Genomic DNA, 19,459 nt, shown 5'->3' with positions numbered 1-19,459 from the left:
TCTCCTTAGAGCAAAGGCGGCTGATGGAGGGCCTGATTGAGGAGAAGCATAGAATTCCTTCAGTGCAGAAGGAGGCCATTCAGCCCATTGAGCCTGCACCGACCGACAACAATCCCACCCTGGCCCCATCCGTGCACATTTACTGTGGGAGGGAACCGAAGCACCAGGAGAGAACCCCACGCAGACACGGAGAGAACGTGCAAATCCACACACTGACCCAAGGCTGGAATTGAACCCAGATTCCTGGCGTTGTGAGGTAGCAGTGCTGACCACTGTGACACCGTGCCACCCGATTGAGGTGTACAAAATTATGAATGGATAGGAATGAAATTTTCCCTTAGTAGAGGCGTCAATGACCAAGGGACATAGATTTACTGTAAGGGAGCAGGAGACTTGAACGGGATTTGAGGAAAAACGTTTTCACCCAGAGGGTGGTGGGAATCCGGAACTCACTGCCTGAAAGTGTAGTAGAGGCGGGAATCCTCAACATTTAAGAAGCATTTAGATGAACACTTGAAACGCCAGTGTACAAAGCTGCACACCAAGTGCTAGAAAATAGGATTAGAATGGGTGTTTGATCGCCAACACAGATACGATGGGCTGAAGAGCCTCTTTCTCTGCTGTAAAACTCTATGACAATCACTTGCGTACAGTGGCTCTCCGTCAATTATCCACCCAGTTTCCTCTGAGCTTGTTGCTACTCTAAACTCAGTTATACACATTTCCCAACATCAGTCTATGGTGATTAAAGCTTCCCCTTTCTGCAGCGAGAGTCTGTACTCCCTTGTGATAACATATAGAGCAAGAAGTCCTGCAAAATTACTACATTGAACAGCCAAGAGATGGTGAATTCCGTCCTCGCCATAATATTCCTCCATTGGAGGCGAGGAGACATTTCCTCACTCAAAGAGTGGTGAGCCTGTGGAATTCATTCCCACAGGAAGTAGTTGATGCCAAAACATTGAATGTATTCAAGAGGCAGCTGGATATAGCACTTGGGGCGAATGGGATCAAAGGTTACGGGGAGAAAGCAGGATTAGGCTATTGAGTTAGACGATCAACCATGATCGTAATGAATGGCGGAGCAGACTCGAAGGGCCGAATGGCCTCCTCTTGCTCCTATCTTCTATGTTTCTAATCCCTGGCTTTCATTCAGTCATGCTCCATCTCAATCCCAAGGTTAGTGACGAGCAACTTGTTGCAAGGCCTGTGCTACCGTTAACCATTGAAGTTTGCCAGCTACATCAAGGGACACTGACATATTTTCGTCCCTGTGGAAACGTATAGAGTCTGTAGCACCTTCCCAGGTAATTAGAATCAGCAGATTAAAAGATCTCACGGAACTTTTGCAAGGAACAGGAGAGGTTGCTCCAACGTTCTGGCCAATATCCATTCCTCAACCAACACCTAAAAAAAAAATTCTGCTTCATTATGCTAATGTTACGCCGCTGTTTAAAAAAGGAAGGAGACAAAAGGCGGGTAACTATAGGCCGGTCAGCTTAACGTCTGTAGTAGGGAAAATGCTGGAATCCATTATTAAAGAGGAGATAGCAGGGCATCTGGATAGAAATGGTTCGATCAATCAGACGCAGCATGGATTCATGAGGGGAAAGTCGTGCTTGACGAACATGTTGGATTTTTATGAAGATGTGACTAGGGCGGTTGATGGAGGAGAACCGGTGGATGCGGTGTTTTTGGATTTCCAAAAGGCGTTTGATAAGGTGCCCCATAAAAGGCTGCTGAAGAAGAATAGGGCACACGGAGTTGGGGGTAGTGTGTTAAAGTGGATTGGGGACTGGCTATCCGACAGGAAGCAAAGAGTCGGAATAAATGGGTGTTTTTCCGGTTGGAGGAAGGTAACTAGTGGCGTGCCGCAGGGATCGGTACTCGGGCCGCAACTGTTTACCATTTATATAGATGATCTGGAGGAGGGGACGGAGTGTAGGGTAACGAAGTTTGCAGACGACACAAAGATAAGTGGAAAAGTGAATCGTGTGGAGGACGGAGAAGATCTGCAGAGAGATTTGGACAGGCTGAGTGAGTGGGCGAGGATATGGCAAATGGAGTATAACGTTGAGAAATGCGAGGTTATACACTTTGGAGGAAATAATAACAAATGGGATTACTATCTCAATGGAAACAAATTAAAACATGCTACCGTGCAAAGGGACCTGGGGGTCCTTGTGCATGAGACGCAAAAGCCCAGTCTGCAGGTACAACAGGTGATCAAGAAGGCAAATGGGATGTTGGCCTATATTGCGAGGGGGATAGAATATAAAAGCAGGGATGTCTTGATGCACCTGTACAGGGCATTGGTGAGGCCGCAGCTGGAATACTGTGTGCAGTATTGGTCCCCTTATATGAGGAAGGATATATTGGCATTGGAGGGAGTGCAGAGAAGGTTCACCAGGTTGATACCGGAGATGAGGGGTTTGGATTATGAGGAGAGGCTGAGGAGATTGGGTTTGTACTCGTTGGAGTTTAGAAGGATGAGGGGGGATCTTATGGAGACTTATAAGATAATGCGGGGGCTGGATAGGGTGGAGGCGGAGAGATTCTTTCCACTTAGTAAGGAAGTTAAAACTAGAGGACACAGCCTCAAAATAAAGGGGGGTCGGTTTAAGACAGAGTTGAGGAGGAACTTCTTCTCCCAGAGGGTGGCGAATCTCTGGAATTCTCTGCCCACTGAGGTGGTGGAGGCTACCTCGCTGAATATGTTTAAAGCGCGGATGGATGGATTCCTGATCGGTAAGGGAATTAAGGGTTATGGGGATCAGGCGGGTAAGTGGTACTGATCCACGTCAGATCAGCCATGATCTTATTGAATGGCGGGGCAGGCTCGAGGGGCTAGATGGCCTACTCCTGCTCCTATTTCTTATGTTCTTATGGCACTGCTGTTTGTGGGATCTTGCTGTGCACAAGTTGGCCACCGAATTTCCTACATGACAACAGCTTAATGCGCTTCAATTTGTACATTGGTTTTAAAGCTCCTTGGGATGTCCAGAAGTTGGGAAAGTGCTTTATTCTTTATGGAATCACTACCACTGCCATTTGACGTCCAAACGAAGTGTGTATTTCATTTTTTAAAAAGGTATGGGTACCATCCTTACCAACATGTCAGGGATGGCTCTTTATGGTGAGGTCGGGCTCAATAAACTACAACCGATCTACTTGCTAAACAACCCTGTGTGGTAAACAAGGCACTGCAGGTGATTGAGAGGAAAGTGCATTTCAGCAGGTTTGGGTTGCATGAGTAAAGTTATTAGCAAGTAGGCTGACATTAACACTGCAATGAAGTTACTGTGAAAATCCCACTGCCGCCACACTCCGGCGCCTATTCAGGTACACGGAGGGAGAATTTAGCACCTGACCAGCATGTCTTTCAGACTGTGGGAGGAAACCGGAGCACCCGGAGGAAACCCATGCAGACACGGTGAGAACGTGCAGACTCCATTCAGACAGTGACCCAAGCCAGGAATCGAACCTGGGTCCCTGGCGCTGTGAAGCAGCAGTGCTAACCACCCATTGCCCCTATCCCATTTTTTTTTTTAAAAAAGCACAAATATTCCTTTAATAACACCAAGACGACGGTTGTATTCCACATATTTATTTTCAATACACAATGAACCACACTGGAGCAATGAAAATAAACCGCAAAAATGATAATGTGTGATACCCACAACCCCCCAAAAAAATTGTTCCATACATAATGCTAACTGCAGTTATTCCCTCATCCAGGAACGAGCGGATAGCTAGCAGGGTGAACATTACAAATTGTTAAGACATTATTCGAAGAATAAAATGGAAAGACAGGACTCTACTTATGTTACACTTACAGTTCTAGAAACCTCGGTGGGTTGGGGTTGGGGTGGGGGGGTGAGAAAAAGAAACACACCACCATAAATACAGTTGGCACAATATCGCCCACCCCCCCTCCCCCCACCACATGCTCCCTCCCCAACCCTCCCACCCATTCGTTGATTAAATCAGCGCCTCCTCCTTACGAATATGGGAGCTAACCAAGGTAGTAAGGAATTTGCAGTCCACATTATTTCAAACTCTCTCGTAAAAAGCTTCTAATGATTCGAGTTAAGGTAGAAAGGGACAGAAGTTTGACGGCCAGGCGTGGCGATGGTATCGGTTCATCACTGACATGATTACGTTGAGTCCACGCGCCAAGCAGTCCTCGAGACGCACTTGCCTTAAGTCAGGGTCTCCCCCTTGGTTACCTGCAGAACAAAACCAAGATGAAGTGTGTACCATTAACACCGGGCCCTCGTCGCAAACAGGATCCACTCAATTCCTTCAGGGGACACTCCCCACCCCAAAGAATGGCCACGAGGGGAAAGCGTGTAAAAACCTAGAACTAGGAGCGAGGGTGCAGCAAACTAAAAAAAAAGTCACAACCGAAAAAGCCACAAAGTCAATAGTCTTGTTCTGTCCATTCATTAAAAAATAAATCACATTATTTCCCCAACAGAACAGCTTTCCTACTTCCGGACTCACATTATTGTAACACCCACATGGTCAGATTCTGTTCCAGCAACTAATACAACTTGGTCCCATTCCCCAGCTAATTAAGGAGCAGTCGGACACACCATCAGACAATAAGACGTAGGAGCTGAATTAGACCACTCGGCCCATCGAGTCTGCTCCGCCATTCAATCACGGCTGATATTTTTCTCATCCCCATTCTCCTGCCGTTTCCCCATAACCCCTGGTCCCCTTATTAATCAAGAACCCATCTATCTCAGTCTTAAAGACACTCAATGACCTGGCCTCCACAGCCTTCTGCAGCAAAGAGTTCCACGGATTCACCACTCTCTGGCTGAAGAAATTCCTCCTCAACTCTGTTTTAAAGGATCATCCCTTTAGCCTAAGGTTGTGCCCTCTGGTTCTAGTTTTTCCGACTAGTGGAAACATCCTCTCCATGTCCACTCTATCCAGGCCTCGCAGTATCCTGTAAGTTTCAATAGATTCCCCCCTCATCCTTCTAAACTCCAACGAGTACAGACCCAGAGTCCTCAACTGTTCCTCATACGACAAGCTCTTCATTCCAGGGATCATTCTTGTGAACCTCCTCTGGACCCTTTCCAAGGCCAGCACATCCTTCCTTAGATATGGGGTCCAAAACTGCTCACAATACTCCGAATGGGGTCTGACCAGAGCCTTATACAGCCTCAGAAGTACATCCCTGCTCTTGTATTGTAGCCCTCTCGACATGAATGCTAACATTGCATTTGCCTTCCTAACTGCCGACTGAACCTGCACGTTAACCTTGAGAATCTTGAACAATGACTCCCAAGATCCTTTGTGTTTCTGATTTCCGAAGCATTTTCCCATTTAGAAAGTAGTCTATGCCTCCATTCCTCCTTCCAAAGTGCATAACCTCACACTTTTCCACATTGTATTCCATCTGCCACTTCTTTGCCCACTCTCCTAGCCTGTCCAAGTCCTTCTGCAGCCCCCTGCTTCCTCAATACTACCTGTCCCTCTACACATCTTTGTACACAATATAATATTTACCATAGAAGCCACTACCTTTAGTTTTGGCGGTGGGGGTGGTTTCTGGGACTTGAGACAACAGTCAATAGCGCACCATTTTCCTGTGTTTCTACATTCATAGAATCCTACAGTGCAGAAGGAGGCCATTCGGCCCACCGTGTCTACACCGACCACAATCCCACCCAGACCCTATCCCCATAACCCCATGCATTTACCCTAGCTAGACCCCTTATACTAAGGGGCAATTTAGCCTGGCCAATCCATCTAACCTGCACATCTTTGGAGTGTGGGAGGAAACACACGCAGACACGGAGAGAACATGCAGACTCTGCACAGACAGTCACCCAAGCTGGGAATTGAACCTGGGTCCCTAGTGCTGTGAGGCAGCAGTGCTAAGCACTGTGCCACCACATTAATGTAGCATCAGTTTTAGTCTCGACAAGCTTTAGAAACACCTGTTGTATCCTCTGGATGCAAGGGTCTCATCCCAGAGCCTTTGAGCTCCTCCTTGGCAACCTCGCCTCAAGAGGCAATGGGTCACTGGAGTGACCTCTCCATGGCATGTGCCTGAACTGGATTATATATATGGGGATTCTGTGTTGCCCAAGAATCAAAGCCCCCTCGGCCTTGCTGTGGGGTCCAAAGGAATGCCAAGCACAACATCTGGCACCAGTTTGACTGAAGGAGCTGCCAGAACATGCTCCATCGCAGGGCACACACACAAACCGAGGGGCAACTTTATCGTGGCCAATCTTTGGACTCTACAGGGGGTGGAATCAAAACATACCGTTGGGGCTACAGACGCTGTATTTTACCTGAAAGCCATTAGACACTGACACGGGGTGTCCACATGAAAGGTTCCATTTCTCACCGAGTCCACATTTCAAGGAAAATCAGGTTGGAAGAGTCACAAAGGACAGACACGGTAGATACGCAGGGGCTGTTATCAGTGGCTGGAGAATCTGGAACTGGGGGGGGTTGGGGAGGCATGAGACAAAAGGGGTCATCCATGTCGGGCAGAGGTGGAGAATTCCCCCCACCCCCGAGAGTTGTGAATCTTTGGAATTCTCCCGTCCAGGAGGGCTTCTGATGTCAATGAATGTATTCAAGGCTAAGATTTTGGACTCAGGAATTTGGGGACCAGGTGGGAAAGTGAAGTGTGAAGATCAGCCGTGATCTTACTGTACAGTGCAGTGGGCGAGCGTACTCCCATTTCTTAGGTTTAAGAGTGTTGCAAAAAAGGTAAAAATAATTATTCTATGGAATTATACCAAATCATGAACTCCATGGCCAAAACCATTCCAGGGCGGGCGACGTTCCCGGAACAGAAATCTCCGTTGGCCTCGAGCGGGATTTTACAATCTCGCCCAAGCGAGGCCATAAAATCCCACCCCATATTCTAGAAGTCCTTAACATGCCACAATGTAACGTCCACCATATTAGCTGAACACATTCACCAACGCCCTTGGTTTATCAGAACAGGTTTCACACAGCCACAGATACCCGACTGATTGGTGCAATAGAGTGAGAAACAACCGCTGAAAGCTTTAATTTGCCAAAGAACTAAACATTTTCTCTCGATATAATTTTTCAATCCACAATAAATTCAACTAGGTCCCTCTTACCCTTGCTTCGATGTATTCAATCCTTCGTTCTAGTGCTGTCAGTTTCTCATTCAGTGTCGCTAGCCGGGAACGGCAAGACATGTCTACAAAAGAAAGAAAAGGCAACACTTTCAGAGAACAGCTAGTATCCCTTTTGATAGCACAAGACTGCGCATTGTCAATCCTAACCCCAAGTTGTCTATCCATTGTGACAAACACAAGCAATACCACAGCAAACCTGTTCAATTCTTTAAAGCAAATAGCCAAGAAATTTCAGCAGGGGGGAAAAAAAAGATAAAACTATTTTATGGCGACTTTCAAAGCTTTAGGATTATTCAAAGCATTTTACAGTAAATCAAATTCTCGGGTGGATGGAGCTATTACAAGGGGGCATAACTATAGGGTTCGTGGTGGGAGATACAGGAAGGATATCAGAGGTAGGTTCTTTACTCAGAGAGTGGTTGGGGTGTGGAATGGACTGCCTGCAGTGATAGTGGAGTCAGACACTTTAGGAACATTTAAGCGGTTATTGGATAGGTACATGGAGCACACCAGGATGATAGGGAGTGGGATAGCTTGATCTTGGTTTCAGATAAAGCTCGGCACAACATCGTGGGCCGAAGGGCCTGTTCTGTGCTGTACTGTTCTATGTTCTAAGTATAGCCGCTGCAGTAATAAAAGAAATCCGCAAACCAATTTGCATTCAGCAAGCTCCCAAAAACAGCAAGGGAGATAACCCGAGAACCATAGAATCCCTACAGTGCAGGAAGAGGCCATTCAGCCCATCGTGCCTGCACTGACTCTCCGAAAGAGCATCCCACCCAGGCCCTTCTCTCTATCCTATCCCTGTAAACCCACACCCTTACTCACGACCAATCCAACGAACCCGCACATCTTGGGACTGTGGGAGGAAACCGGAGCACCCGGAGGAAGCCCACGCAGAGACGGGGAGAACATGCAGGCTCCACACAGACAGTCACCCAAGCCGGGAATCGAACCCGGGTCCCTGGTGCTTTGCAGACAGTCACCCAAGACTGAAATTGAACCGGGTTTCCCTGGCACCGTCAGGCAGCACTGCGCTAACCACTGTGTCACTGTAACCATAAAGATAGTGGTTGAGGAATAATCATTTGACTGGGACACCAGGAAGATCTGCCCTGTTCTATGAAATAGGGCCTTGGGATCTTTTATATCCACCTGTCAGCAGCATTCTCTCCAATTTGTTTTTAGTTAAAGTGCACGGGTGACTTGTTTAAGCCCCTTTCATTTTTTTTGTGCGTGCACATTTGGGTTGCTTTGTGGTCAGACTACTTAGAGAGAATATTGCCCAAGGGGGGGCTGACGGGGTTCAACAGCTCACCCAAAGGACGATAGCAAACAAAGAGTGAATCCAGCAAGCTTACTGCGTGCTGCCATTCTAACTGTGAGACCAGCACAGGCTCTGGAGCACAGTAAAAACAGCTGGAGTCCCACAACACCTTCACACCGGGTGTTGTGAGACTTCTTACTGTGCTTACCCCAGACCAAGGCCAGCATCTCCACATCAAAACAGCTGGAGGCCAGTGACTGCGGAAATGCAACTTGTTTTAAATACACTGCAACTCCGGTGCTCGCTGCACGCACTTACTGGGTAGGAAAAACCTTACACATCGCTAATCGGCAACGCCGTTAGAATTTCAGTTAAGTGCAGTGACACGTGGATAGAATTTGCATGCAATGCTCACCCGCACTGTGAAAGAATCAGCACTGGCGGTGGCAGGGAAGATAACTTGAGGTAATGGACTAAGAACATCACACTTGAAGCATAATGACAACGTGTTAGCACGCAGTCATGACTTTTCTCACTGAGCATTGGTGATGATGTACCAAATATATACTTTGTAACCACGCTGGTGTCAAGTGAAGTTGTCAGAAGGGGAACTGTAATTGCGGATAGCAGAAATAGGACGGCACAGTGGTTAGCACTGCTGCCTCACAGCGCCAGGGACCCGGGTTCGGTTCCCGGCCCCTATCTGTGCAGGGTCTGCATGTTCTCTCCGTGTTTCCACCGGGTGCTCCGATTTCCTCCCACAATCCAAAGACGTGCTGGTTAAGTGCATTGGCCGTGCTAAATTCTCCCTCAGTGTACCCGAACAGGCGCCGGAGTGTAGCGACTAGGGGATTTTCACAGTAACTTCATTGCAGTGTTAATGAAAGCCTACTTGTGACTAATTAATTAATAAAATAAATAAATAATAAATCTCATTCAGGAACAAAGGGGGAAAATCCCTTGGATGAGTCATGTGCATCTTTCACGGTCTCGTGGCTGGTTGCAGAGTAAGATATATCTAAGTTGGGCCAAAGGGCCTGTTTCCATGCTGTAAACCTCTATAACTCTACTGGTTATCCTCTTCCCATTGATATACTTTTACCCTATTAGATGTATTGGTGACCATCTTATATTTATGGCTGTGAGTTTTGGCTCTGGAATTGTCCCAAGGATGTGTGCAGTCGGTGGGTTGAGGCATGCTAAATAAAGGAAAACTGTATCTTGTTCTCTCTGCGGCCAAAATGTTGCGTGATTATAAGAAGAAATTAGATATAGCTCTTGGGGTTAAAGTGATATGGAGGGAAGGGGGTTGGGGAGATCAGGATATTGAATTCGATGGTCAGCCATGGTCATAATGAATTGTGGAGCAGGCTCGAAGGGCTGAATGGCCTCCTCCTGCTTCTAGTTTCTACGTTTCTATAATTCAGAACACTGGCATCAAAAATCGAACGTGGCCACTTTTCCCCAAATGGGTACAAACAATAAACTGCAAATTATAAGCAAAAGAAAAGGAAACTTTATAAATAAACCTATTAAATTAAAGCACAATGTTGTTCCTTGTGTCAGCAATGCACTCAGGTCCCTCCGATGCTCCCCCGTTGCCCCAGCATTCCCCGGACACAGTGTGGCCCCTTCTCCCGGGACTCCCACCGGGACACCCACCCACCCAGCCAGCCATGGGAAAGGGGTAGGCAGTTGGACTGAAGGAACCCCGCCCCCACCTCCTCGGTTACCTGGACACTTCAGCCCGAGCGACACAGCGTAGGGCGGAATTTTACAGCCCCGTCACACGCGAGGGTGGGGACGTAAAATGCGCCAAACTGTTCAAAACTCCATTGACTGCAGCGGGAATGGAAAATCGGCTGGCAGGAGGAGCTGTAAAACTCGCCCCGCGGGGTGTGGGGGGTGGGGGTGGTGGGGACGGGACACAGCGGATGCATGCACGGACGCATGCAGGATACTGGTCTCCACTTCCGATGCAAAAAACTGAAAGATAGAAAAATGTTTACATTTCATTCAAAAATCAGGAACATTAAACATTTAAATCTTCTTCATTCTCCCGCCAACATTACCCAACTCAACAGTATCGATTTGAACGTCCCATAATAATCCATTCATATTGATCTTTTAACGATAAACTTTTGAGAAAACCGTGTGAGATTCCTTTAACCAGCAGCTGGGGTGTGAACAGGGTTTCAAAACCAAACACTGCCAATACACAGCTGGCCGGTCTGCACCTGTGCTGAGCAACATCCATAGAACAGAGAACAGTGCAGCACAGTACAGGCCCTTCGGCCCTCGATGTTGTGCCGAGCTTTGTCCAAAACCAAGATCAAGCTATCCCACTCCCTATCATTCTGGTGTGCTCCATGTGCCTATCCAATAACCGCTTGAAAGTTCCTAAAGTGTCAGACTCCACTATCACAGCAGGCAGTCCATTCCAGACCACAACCACTCTCTGAGTAAAGAACCTACCTCGGAACATATTAAACCTCAAGGGACTACAACACCAGAGAATCAGAATCCCTACAGTGCAGAAGGAGGCTATTTGGCCCATCGAGTCTGCACCAACCACAATCCCACCCAGGCCTAATCCCCATAATCCCATGTATTTACCCTGTTAATCCCCCTGACACTAAGGAACAATTTAGCATGGCCAATCCACCTAACCCACACACCAGAAACATGAACATTTGAAATAATAAAAATATTTCTCATGGGAGTTCCTTAGACCAGGGATAGAACCTGATGAATGTTAATGTTCTCTCTCTAGAAGGCAGCCAAATCCCAATCAGCGCTGTACCTCCAGGAACTTTATATTTTTGATAGTTAAAATATGAAAAGATACCAACATTAACAATGATGCAGAAAGTCACAATGTGCAATCAGGCACATGAATCTCTTCACTATGGCCTTTCGGGTAATCCTCTGTCCTTTCATTTCCCTTCTGAATCTGCAGTGCGTGACAGTGTTATCTAAAGCCACTGAACAGAAACATATTTTCATTCAAACCCTCAGTCTTGCCCCCTTTGAGTCTCTGCAACCTTCCCCAATCCCCGACACCGACAAAATCTCTGCGCTCTCCCAATTGTGGATTCTGCCTTTCATTACTTCACTGTCGGTGGCTGTGTCTTCAGCTGCCAAGTCCCCAAGCTCAGGAATTCCCTCCCTAAATCTCTCCCACTCCCCCGAAAATCCTCTCTCTTTGACTGAGCTCTGCCTGTCCAAGTATCACGGTGCGGCATGGTGGCACAGTGGTTAGCACTGCTGCCTCACAGCACCAGGGACCTGGGTTCGATTCCAGCATCGGGTCACTGTCTGTATGGAGTTTGCACGTTCTCCCCTTGTCTGCGTGGGTTTCCTCCGGGGGTGCTCCGGTTTCCTTCCAAAGTTCAAAGATGTGCGGGTTAGGTTGATTGGCCATGCTAAATTGATCCTAGTATCAGGGGATTAGCAGGGTAAATGTGTGGGGTTACATAGATAGGGCCTGGGGAGATTGTGGTCGGTGCAGACTCGATGGGCTGAATGGCCTCCTTCTGCACTGTAGGGATCCTATGATCTCGCTCTGTGGCTCAGTGACAAATAGTGTTCGATAATCTTCTGCAAAACGCTTACTATGTTAAAGGCGCTATATAAATGCAAGTTGGTGTTTTAGGGGCTTCAGATTCCTTGATCCCTGATGTTACCAAGCCAACGTGATCATAGAACATAGATCATAGAATCCCTACAGCATAGAAGGAGGCCATTTGGCCCATCAAGTCTGTACCAACCACAATCCCACCCAGGCCCTATCCCCATAACCCCACACATTTACCCTGATAATCCCCCTGACACTGGGGTCAATTTAGCGTGGCCAATCCCTCTAACCTGCACATCTTTGGACTGTGGGAGGAAACCGGAGCACCCAGAGGAAACCCACGCAGACATGGGGAGAATGTGCAAACTCCACACAGACAGTGACCCGAGGCCGGAATTGAACCCACGTTCCTGGCACTGAGAGGCAGCAGTGCTAACCACTGTGCCACCCGATAGTCTTTAACTTTGTTAAATAAGATAAGAATTTTATATTAACCCATGTGGAGAAATGGGAAAATTACATTAAAATTAAACTGATAAAACAGATGTTCTTGCGAAAGCTTGGCCGCTTTCGAAGGCTGAGCCATCCTGTTTGTAGGGGTGGGATGAAGACGTTAATACTTAATTGAAAAAGACAGCAACATGGCGCAACTGTAAAAGTAACAGGAAATATGCTCTGTTTGCAAGTTTGAAATGCAGCACCGCCTGTTATTTGCATCTGCCATCCGGAGTCAGTTCTTTAATCCAACCATGAGGAACTGACCCATAACGTTTTATGAGATAAAGTAAAATGAACCGCTTGACCAGAATTATTCCTCTCTCCGCTCACACAGCAAGCAGCAACTTATTTACCCAGACAAAAACAGAAAACGCTGGAAAATCTCAACAAGTCTGGAAAATCTCAGCAAGTCTGACAGCATCTGTGGAGAGACAGCAGAGCCAACGTTTCGAGTCTGGATGACCCTTCATCAGAGCTGAACACAAAGAAAACAGTACAAGATTTATACTGTAAGGGTAAGGGGTGGGGGGGGGGGGGGGGGGGGGTTGTATAATTGACTCAGATCATTGAATCATACAGCACACAAGAGGCCATTCGGCCCATCGAGTCTGCACCGACACATTAGAAACACCTGAACTCCCACCTAATCCCATCTGCCAGCATTTAGCCCATTGCCCTGAATGTTATGACGTGCCAAGTGCTCATCCAGGTACTTTTTAAAGGATGTGAGGCATCCCGCCTCCACCACCCTCCCAGGCAGCGCATTCCAGCCGCCACCACACACTGGGTAAAAATGTGTTTCCTCACATCCTCCCTAAACATCCTGCCCCTCACCTTGAATCTATGTCCCCTTGTGACTGATCCTTCAACTAAGGGGAACAGATGCTCCTTATCCACGTCCCTTGTAATCTCGTACACCTCGATCAGGTCGCCCCCTCAGTCTTCTCTGCTCCAACGAAAACAACCCAAGCCTACCCAACCTCTCTTCATAGCTTAAATGCTCCATCCCAGGCAGCATCCTGGCGAATCTCCTCTGCACTCCCTCCAGTGCAATCATATCCTTCCGATAACGTGGCGACCAGAACCACACACAGTGCTCTAGCTGTGTCCTCACCAAAGTTCTATACAACTCCAACATGACTTCCCTGCTTTTGTAATCTAATCCAGAAACTCAGCTAATGTTCTGGGGACCCGGGTTCGAATCCCACCACAGAAGATGGTGGAATTTGAGTTCAATCACATCTGGAATTAAGAATCTACTGAAGACCATGAAACCATTGTCGATTGGCTCCAGAACCACAGCAATGTGGTTGACTCTCAATTGCCCTCCAAGGGCAACTAGGGATGGGCAATAAATGCTGGCCGGCCAGCGACGCCCATGTCCCACAAATGAACGAAAAAACTGATGTTGGGACCATTTTACAATTCAGCAAAAGAGAACAAAAAAATTTGATCAAGAGGCAGAAAAAAGAATTTGAGAGAAAATTGCCGGGAACATTGAAACTGACGGCAAAAACTTTGATAAATACGTGAAGAGAGAATGAATAAAGACAAACATTTGCCCTTACAGTCAAAAGCCCGGGAAATTATAACAGGGAACAAAGAAATGGCAAAGAATTGATCAGATCTGTGGTTCTGACTTCACAAAAGAGGGCGCAAATAATCTCCCAGAAATGTTAGAGAATCACAGGTATAGTAAGAATTGAAGGAAATCGGCATGAGTAAGAAAATGGGGAGATTAATGAGGTTAAAGGCAGACAAATCACTTAGGCCTGATAATCTGCATCCCAGAAAATTAAAGGAAGTGGCTCTGGAAATATCCAATGCATTGGCGATCATCTTCCAAAGTTCTATAGACTCTGGAGCCATTCCGACAGATTAGTCGGTGGCTATTGCAACCCCACTGCTTAAAAACGGAGGGAGAGAAGAAAAGGGAGTCCAGTTAGCCGGACACATGATGCTAGAGTCAATTATAAAAGACGTGGTAACGGAACATTCGGAAAGTATTAAATGGACTGGACCAAGTGAGCATGGGTTTATGAATGGCAAATCATGCTTAACAAGCTTAGTGGAGTTTTTTGAGTATGTAACTAGTAGAATAGATAAGGGAGAACCAGGGGATGTGGATTTGGATTTTCAAAAGGCTTTTGATAAGGTTCCTCATAAGAGGTTAGTGGGCAAAATTAAAACACATGGGATTGGTATGGATTGAGAACTGGTTAACAGACAGGAGAGAGAGAGTGGGAATAAATGGGTCTTTTCCCGAATGGCAGACAGTGACGAATGAGGTCCCACAGAGATCAGTTCTTGGACTCTAGCTGTTGACGATATAAGTGACCGATCTTTTTGAGCCAACCAAATAAACTAAATCAACTTAATTGGGGGCGAGGGGGGGAGAAGAGAGGAGAGAGAGATGAGATGAGGGAACCAAATGTGACATTTCCAAGTTTGCTGACAACACAAAACTGGATGGAATTGAAAGTTGTGAGGTGGCTGCAAGGTGATTTAAACAAGTTGAATGAGTGGGCAAACACATGGCAGATGCAGTACATAGTGGCTAAATGTGAAGTTATAGATTTTGGTGTGAAAAACAGAAAGGAAGAGGATTATTTAAATGGCGACATATTGGGAAGTATGGATGTACAAAGGGTCTCCTGGTCAATGAAAGTGGAGAGGCAAGTACAGCAACCAAAAAGGAAGGCAAAAGGTATGCTGGCTTTCATTGCAAGAAGGTTTGAGTTCAGAAGTAGGGATGTCTTAATGCAGTTACACAGGGCCTTGGTGTGACCACATCTGGAATGTTGTGCGCAGTTTTGTCTCCTGACGTAAGAAAGGTTATAGCTGCCATAGAGGGAGTGCAATGGAATTTCACTAGGCTGATAGTGGGGTTGGCAGGACTGTCCTACAAAGAGAGATTGGTTCGGCTGGGCCTGTATTCACTGGAATTTGGAAGGATGCGAGGAGATCTGATTGAAACGTATAAAATTCCAACAGGACTGGACAGACCAGATGCAAGGAGGGTGTTTTCCCTGGTTGGGGATTCTTAGAACCAGGGGACACAGTCTTAGGATACGGGGTAGACCATTTTAGACTGAGATGAGGAAAAGTTTCTTCACTCAGAGGGTGGTGAACGTGTGGAATTCTCTTTCACAGAATGCTGTGGATGCCAAGTCACTGAATGTATTCAAGAAAGAGAGATAGGTTTAAAAGAGTTTAATGGCATCAAGGTGTACGCGGAGAAAGCAGGAATGTGGCATTGAGATAGAGAATCAGCCATGCTCACACTGAATGGCGGAGCAGGCTCAAGAGGCTGGTTGGTCAACACCTGCCCCCAGTTTCCAAGTTCCGTCCCCTAAAGGGGCGAATCATGAACGGGGAGGGATCTGACACTGCTCCTTCAGGGCTGTATCGCGGAATGCAAACGGCACGCACACAGTCTGTTCCACTGGTTTAAAAATCATTCAAGGTCCATAGACAGCATTAAGGTGAGCTGTCTTCCTGTTGCCTCGGAAAAGCAGCCAGCCCAATCAAGCACCCCACACACCCAGCACATACTCTCTTCCATAAGACCATAGGAGCAGAATTAGGCCACTTGGTCCATCGAGTCTGCTCTGCCATTCAATTATGGCTGATATTTTTCTCATCCCCATTCTCCTGCCTTTTCCCCATGACCACCTTCTTCCGTTGGGAAAAAGATATAAAGGTCTGAGGTCACGTGCCAACCGACTCAAGAACAGCTTCTTCCCTGCTGCTGTCAGACTTTTGAATGGACCTACCTCACACTAAGTTGATAGCTAAGTACACCCTAGCTATGACTATAAAACTCCAATCTGCACTCTCTCATTTCCTTCTCTATGTACAGTATGCTCCGTCTGTATAACGCGCAAGAAACAATACTTTTCACTGCATTCTAATACATGTGACAATAATAAATCAAATCAAATGATCTTCACCTGATGGCTGGCTGATATTATGTGATGTTGTTAAGTTTACTTACTAGTGTCACAAATAGGCTTACATTAACACTGCAATTAAGTTACTGTGAAAATCACCTAGGCATCACACTCCGGCAGCTGTTTGGGTACACTGAGGGAGAATTTAGCATGGCCAAAGCACCTAACCAGCACGTCTTTCAAACTGTGGGAGGAAACCCACGCAGACACAGGGAGAATGTGCAAACTGTGCACAATGACCCAAGCCGGGAATTGAACCTGGGACCCTGGCGCTGTGAGGTAGCAGTGCTAACCACTATGCCACCCACTTTTGCCTGAACAACCCATCTGCAAACCAGCTGTGTTATGTTATGCTCAGTAAGAAGTCTAATAACACCAGGTTAAGTCCAACAGGCTTATTTGGTAGCAAACGCCACTAGCTTTCGGAGCGCTGCTCCTTCGTCAGGTGGAGTGGAAGATCTGCTCACAAACAGGGCATACAGAGACACAAACTCAATTTACAGAATAATATTGGAATGCGATTCTTTACAGCTAATCAAGTCTTAAAAGTACAGACAATGTGAGTGGAGAGAGCATTAAGCACAGGTTAAAGAGATGTGTATTGTCTCCAGACAGGACGGCTAGTGAGATTTTGCAAGTCCAGGCAAGTTGTGGGGGTTACCTGTCTGGAGACAATACACATCTCTTTAATCATAGAATCATAGAAACCCTACAGTGCAGAAAGAGGCCATTCGGCCCATCGAGTCTGCACCGACCACAATCCCACCCAGGCCCTACCCCCATATCCCTACATATTTTATCCACTAATCCCTCTAACCTACGCATCTCAGGAAACTAAGGGGCAATTTTATTGGGAGGGTGGGATGGGGGGGGTCGGGAGGGTGGGGTGGGGGGGGTCGGGAGGGTGGGGTGGGGGGGGTCGGGAGGGTGGGGTGGGGGGGTCGGGAGGGTGGGGTGGGGGGGGTCGGGAGGGTGGGGTGGGGGGGGTCGGGAGGGTGGGGTGGGGGGGGTCGGGAGGGTGGGGTGGGGGGGGTCGGGAGGGTGGGGTGGGGGGGGTCGGGAGGGTGGGGTGGGGGGGGTCGGGAGGGTGGGGTGGGGGGGGGTCGGAAGGGTGGGGTGGGGGGGGGCCGGAAGGGTGGGGTGGGGGGGGGCCGGAAGGGTGGGGTGGGGGGGGCCGGAAGGGTGGGGTGGGGGGGGGCCGGAAGGGTGGGGTGGGGGGGGGCCGGAAGGGTGGGGTGGGGGGGGGCCGGAAGGGTGGGGTGGGGGGGGGCCGGGAGGGTGGGGTGGGCCGGGAGGGTGGGGTGGGGGGGGGCCGGGAGGGTGGGGTGGGGGGGGGCCGGGAGGGTGGGGTGGGGGGGGGCCGGGAGGGTGGGGTGGGGGGGGGCCGGGAGGGTGGGGTGGGGGGGGGGCCGGGAGGGTGGGGTGGGGGGGGGGCCGGGAGGGTGGGGTGGGGGGGGGCCGGGAGGGTGGGGTGGGGGGGGGCCGGGAGGGTGGGGTGGTGGGGGGCCGGGAGGGTGGGGTGGTGGGGGGCCGGGAGGGTGGGGTGGTGGGGGGCCGGGAGGGTGGGGTGGTGGGGGGCCGGGAGGGTGGGGTGGGGGGGGGCCGGGAGGGTGGGGTGGGGGGGGGCCGGGAGGGTGGGGTGGGGGGGGTCGGGAGGGTGGGGTGGAGGGGGTCGGGAGGGTGGGGTGGGGGGGTAGGGAGGGTGGGGTGGGGGGGTAGGGAGGGTGGGGTGGGGGGATAGGGAGGGGGGTGGGTGGGCTGGGTTGTGTTGGGGGCGTGGGCTGTGCTGGGTGGGGGGTGGACTCTGCTGGGCTGTGTTGGGTGGGGTGGTGGGCTGGGCTGTGTTGGGTGGGTGGGGGGGGCGGTGTCTGACTCTCCGGCCGCTCCTTACCGAATGAATTGAGGAAATCCGCGATCTTTTTGATGCTGCTGGTGATCACCTCGATGTACTCGCGGTTGGCCCAGTCCTGGTGGATCTCTCGCTGCACCGGATCCCCCTGCCCCGCCATGGCCACTCCGTCCCCGGGATCCACCCCGATCTGTCACCCCGGCCCTGATTGGACCCGGCCAGCAGCGCCCGGACACCCGATTGGCCACGCCTTCACCCGGAAACGCGGGCTCGGCGGCGCTGATTGGCCGGGAGCGAAGCGGAACTGATACATCTGATGGAAGGAGGATTCCTATTGGTCAGCTGGGAAAGAGGGCGGTGCCTTGCAGGGGAATCTGATTGGCTCATTCATTGACAAGTGGCAACATATGGATTTCCATTGGTTACAGTAAATGCAGCGATTGGTTAACTTTGATGTTAAAATGTAACAAAATGAATAAATATCCAAGATATAAGTTTAAGTTTAAAGTTTATTTATTCGTCACAAGTAGGGTTACTGCAATGAAGTTACTGTGAAAATCCTCTAGTCACCACACTCTGGCGCCTGTTCGGGTACACTGAGGGAGAATCTAGCATGGCCAATGCACCTAACCAGCACATCTTTTGGACTGTGGGAGGAAACCGGAGCACCCGGAGGAAACCCACGCAGACAGGTGCAAACCCGACACAGACAGTGACCCGAGCCGGGAATCGAACCCGGGTCCCTGGTACTGTGAGGCAGCAGTGCTAACCACTGTGCCACCCTTGTTTTTGTTGGTGTAGAGAAGACAGAGGGTGTTGACAGTCTGGAATGCCTAGAGGGTGGTGGAGGCGGGTTGCCTCACATCCTTTTAAAAGTATCTGGATGAACACTTGGCATGTCACAACATTCAGGGTTATGGGCCAAGTGTTGGTAAATGGAGTTAGGTGGGAGGTCAGATGTTTCTCACGGGTTGGTGCAGACTGGATGGGCCAAAGGGCCTCTTCTGCACTGTATGATTCTATGAGGCCATTCGATGCAACAACCCTGCACCGGGTGACTGTATGGAGTTTGCACATTCTCCCCATGTCTGTGTGGGTTTCCTCCGGGTGGTCTGGTTTTCTCCCAGTCCAAAGATGTGCAGGTTAGGTGGATTGGCCATGCTA

The 19,459-nt window shown here is 49.0% G+C and overlaps 1 protein-coding gene across 1 annotated transcript; it reads right to left on the bottom strand.

Moving 5' to 3' along the window:
- Positions 1–3,591: 3,591 nt before the first annotated feature.
- Positions 3,592–18,496, bottom strand: brk1 (BRICK1 subunit of SCAR/WAVE actin nucleating complex). Its single transcript, XM_078209959.1, has 3 exons — positions 18,338–18,496; positions 7,131–7,213; positions 3,592–4,229 (listed from the first exon to the last, which is right to left on the bottom strand). Exons 1-3 carry the CDS (start codon positions 18,453–18,455, stop codon positions 4,203–4,205), a joined length of 228 nt encoding a protein of 75 aa, XP_078066085.1. The 5' UTR covers positions 18,456–18,496; the 3' UTR covers positions 3,592–4,202.
- Positions 18,497–19,459: the final 963 nt, after the last annotated feature.

The sequence above is a fragment of the Mustelus asterias genome, chromosome 3 (assembly GCF_964213995.1).
Source record: "Mustelus asterias chromosome 3, sMusAst1.hap1.1, whole genome shotgun sequence".
Classification (NCBI taxonomy): Eukaryota; Metazoa; Chordata; class Chondrichthyes; order Carcharhiniformes; family Triakidae; genus Mustelus; species Mustelus asterias.
This window is presented reverse-complemented; position numbering and strand designations above follow the sequence as displayed.

What these genes read in the sequence shown, in the direction of transcription:
- brk1 (XM_078209959.1), bottom strand. Translation starts at nt 18,455, where the DNA reads ATGGCGGGGCAGGGGGATCCGGTGCAGCGAGAGATCCACCAGGACTGG. An exon ending in GGATTTCCTCAATTCATTCG is followed by an intron (nt 7,214 to 18,337) that starts GTAAGGAGCGGC and finishes TTTCTTTTGTAG; the next exon opens with ACATGTCTTGCCGTTCCCGG. An exon ending in TTGAATACATCGAAGCAAGG is followed by an intron (nt 4,230 to 7,130) that starts GTAAGAGGGACC and finishes TTTGTTCTGCAG; the next exon opens with GTAACCAAGGGGGAGACCCT.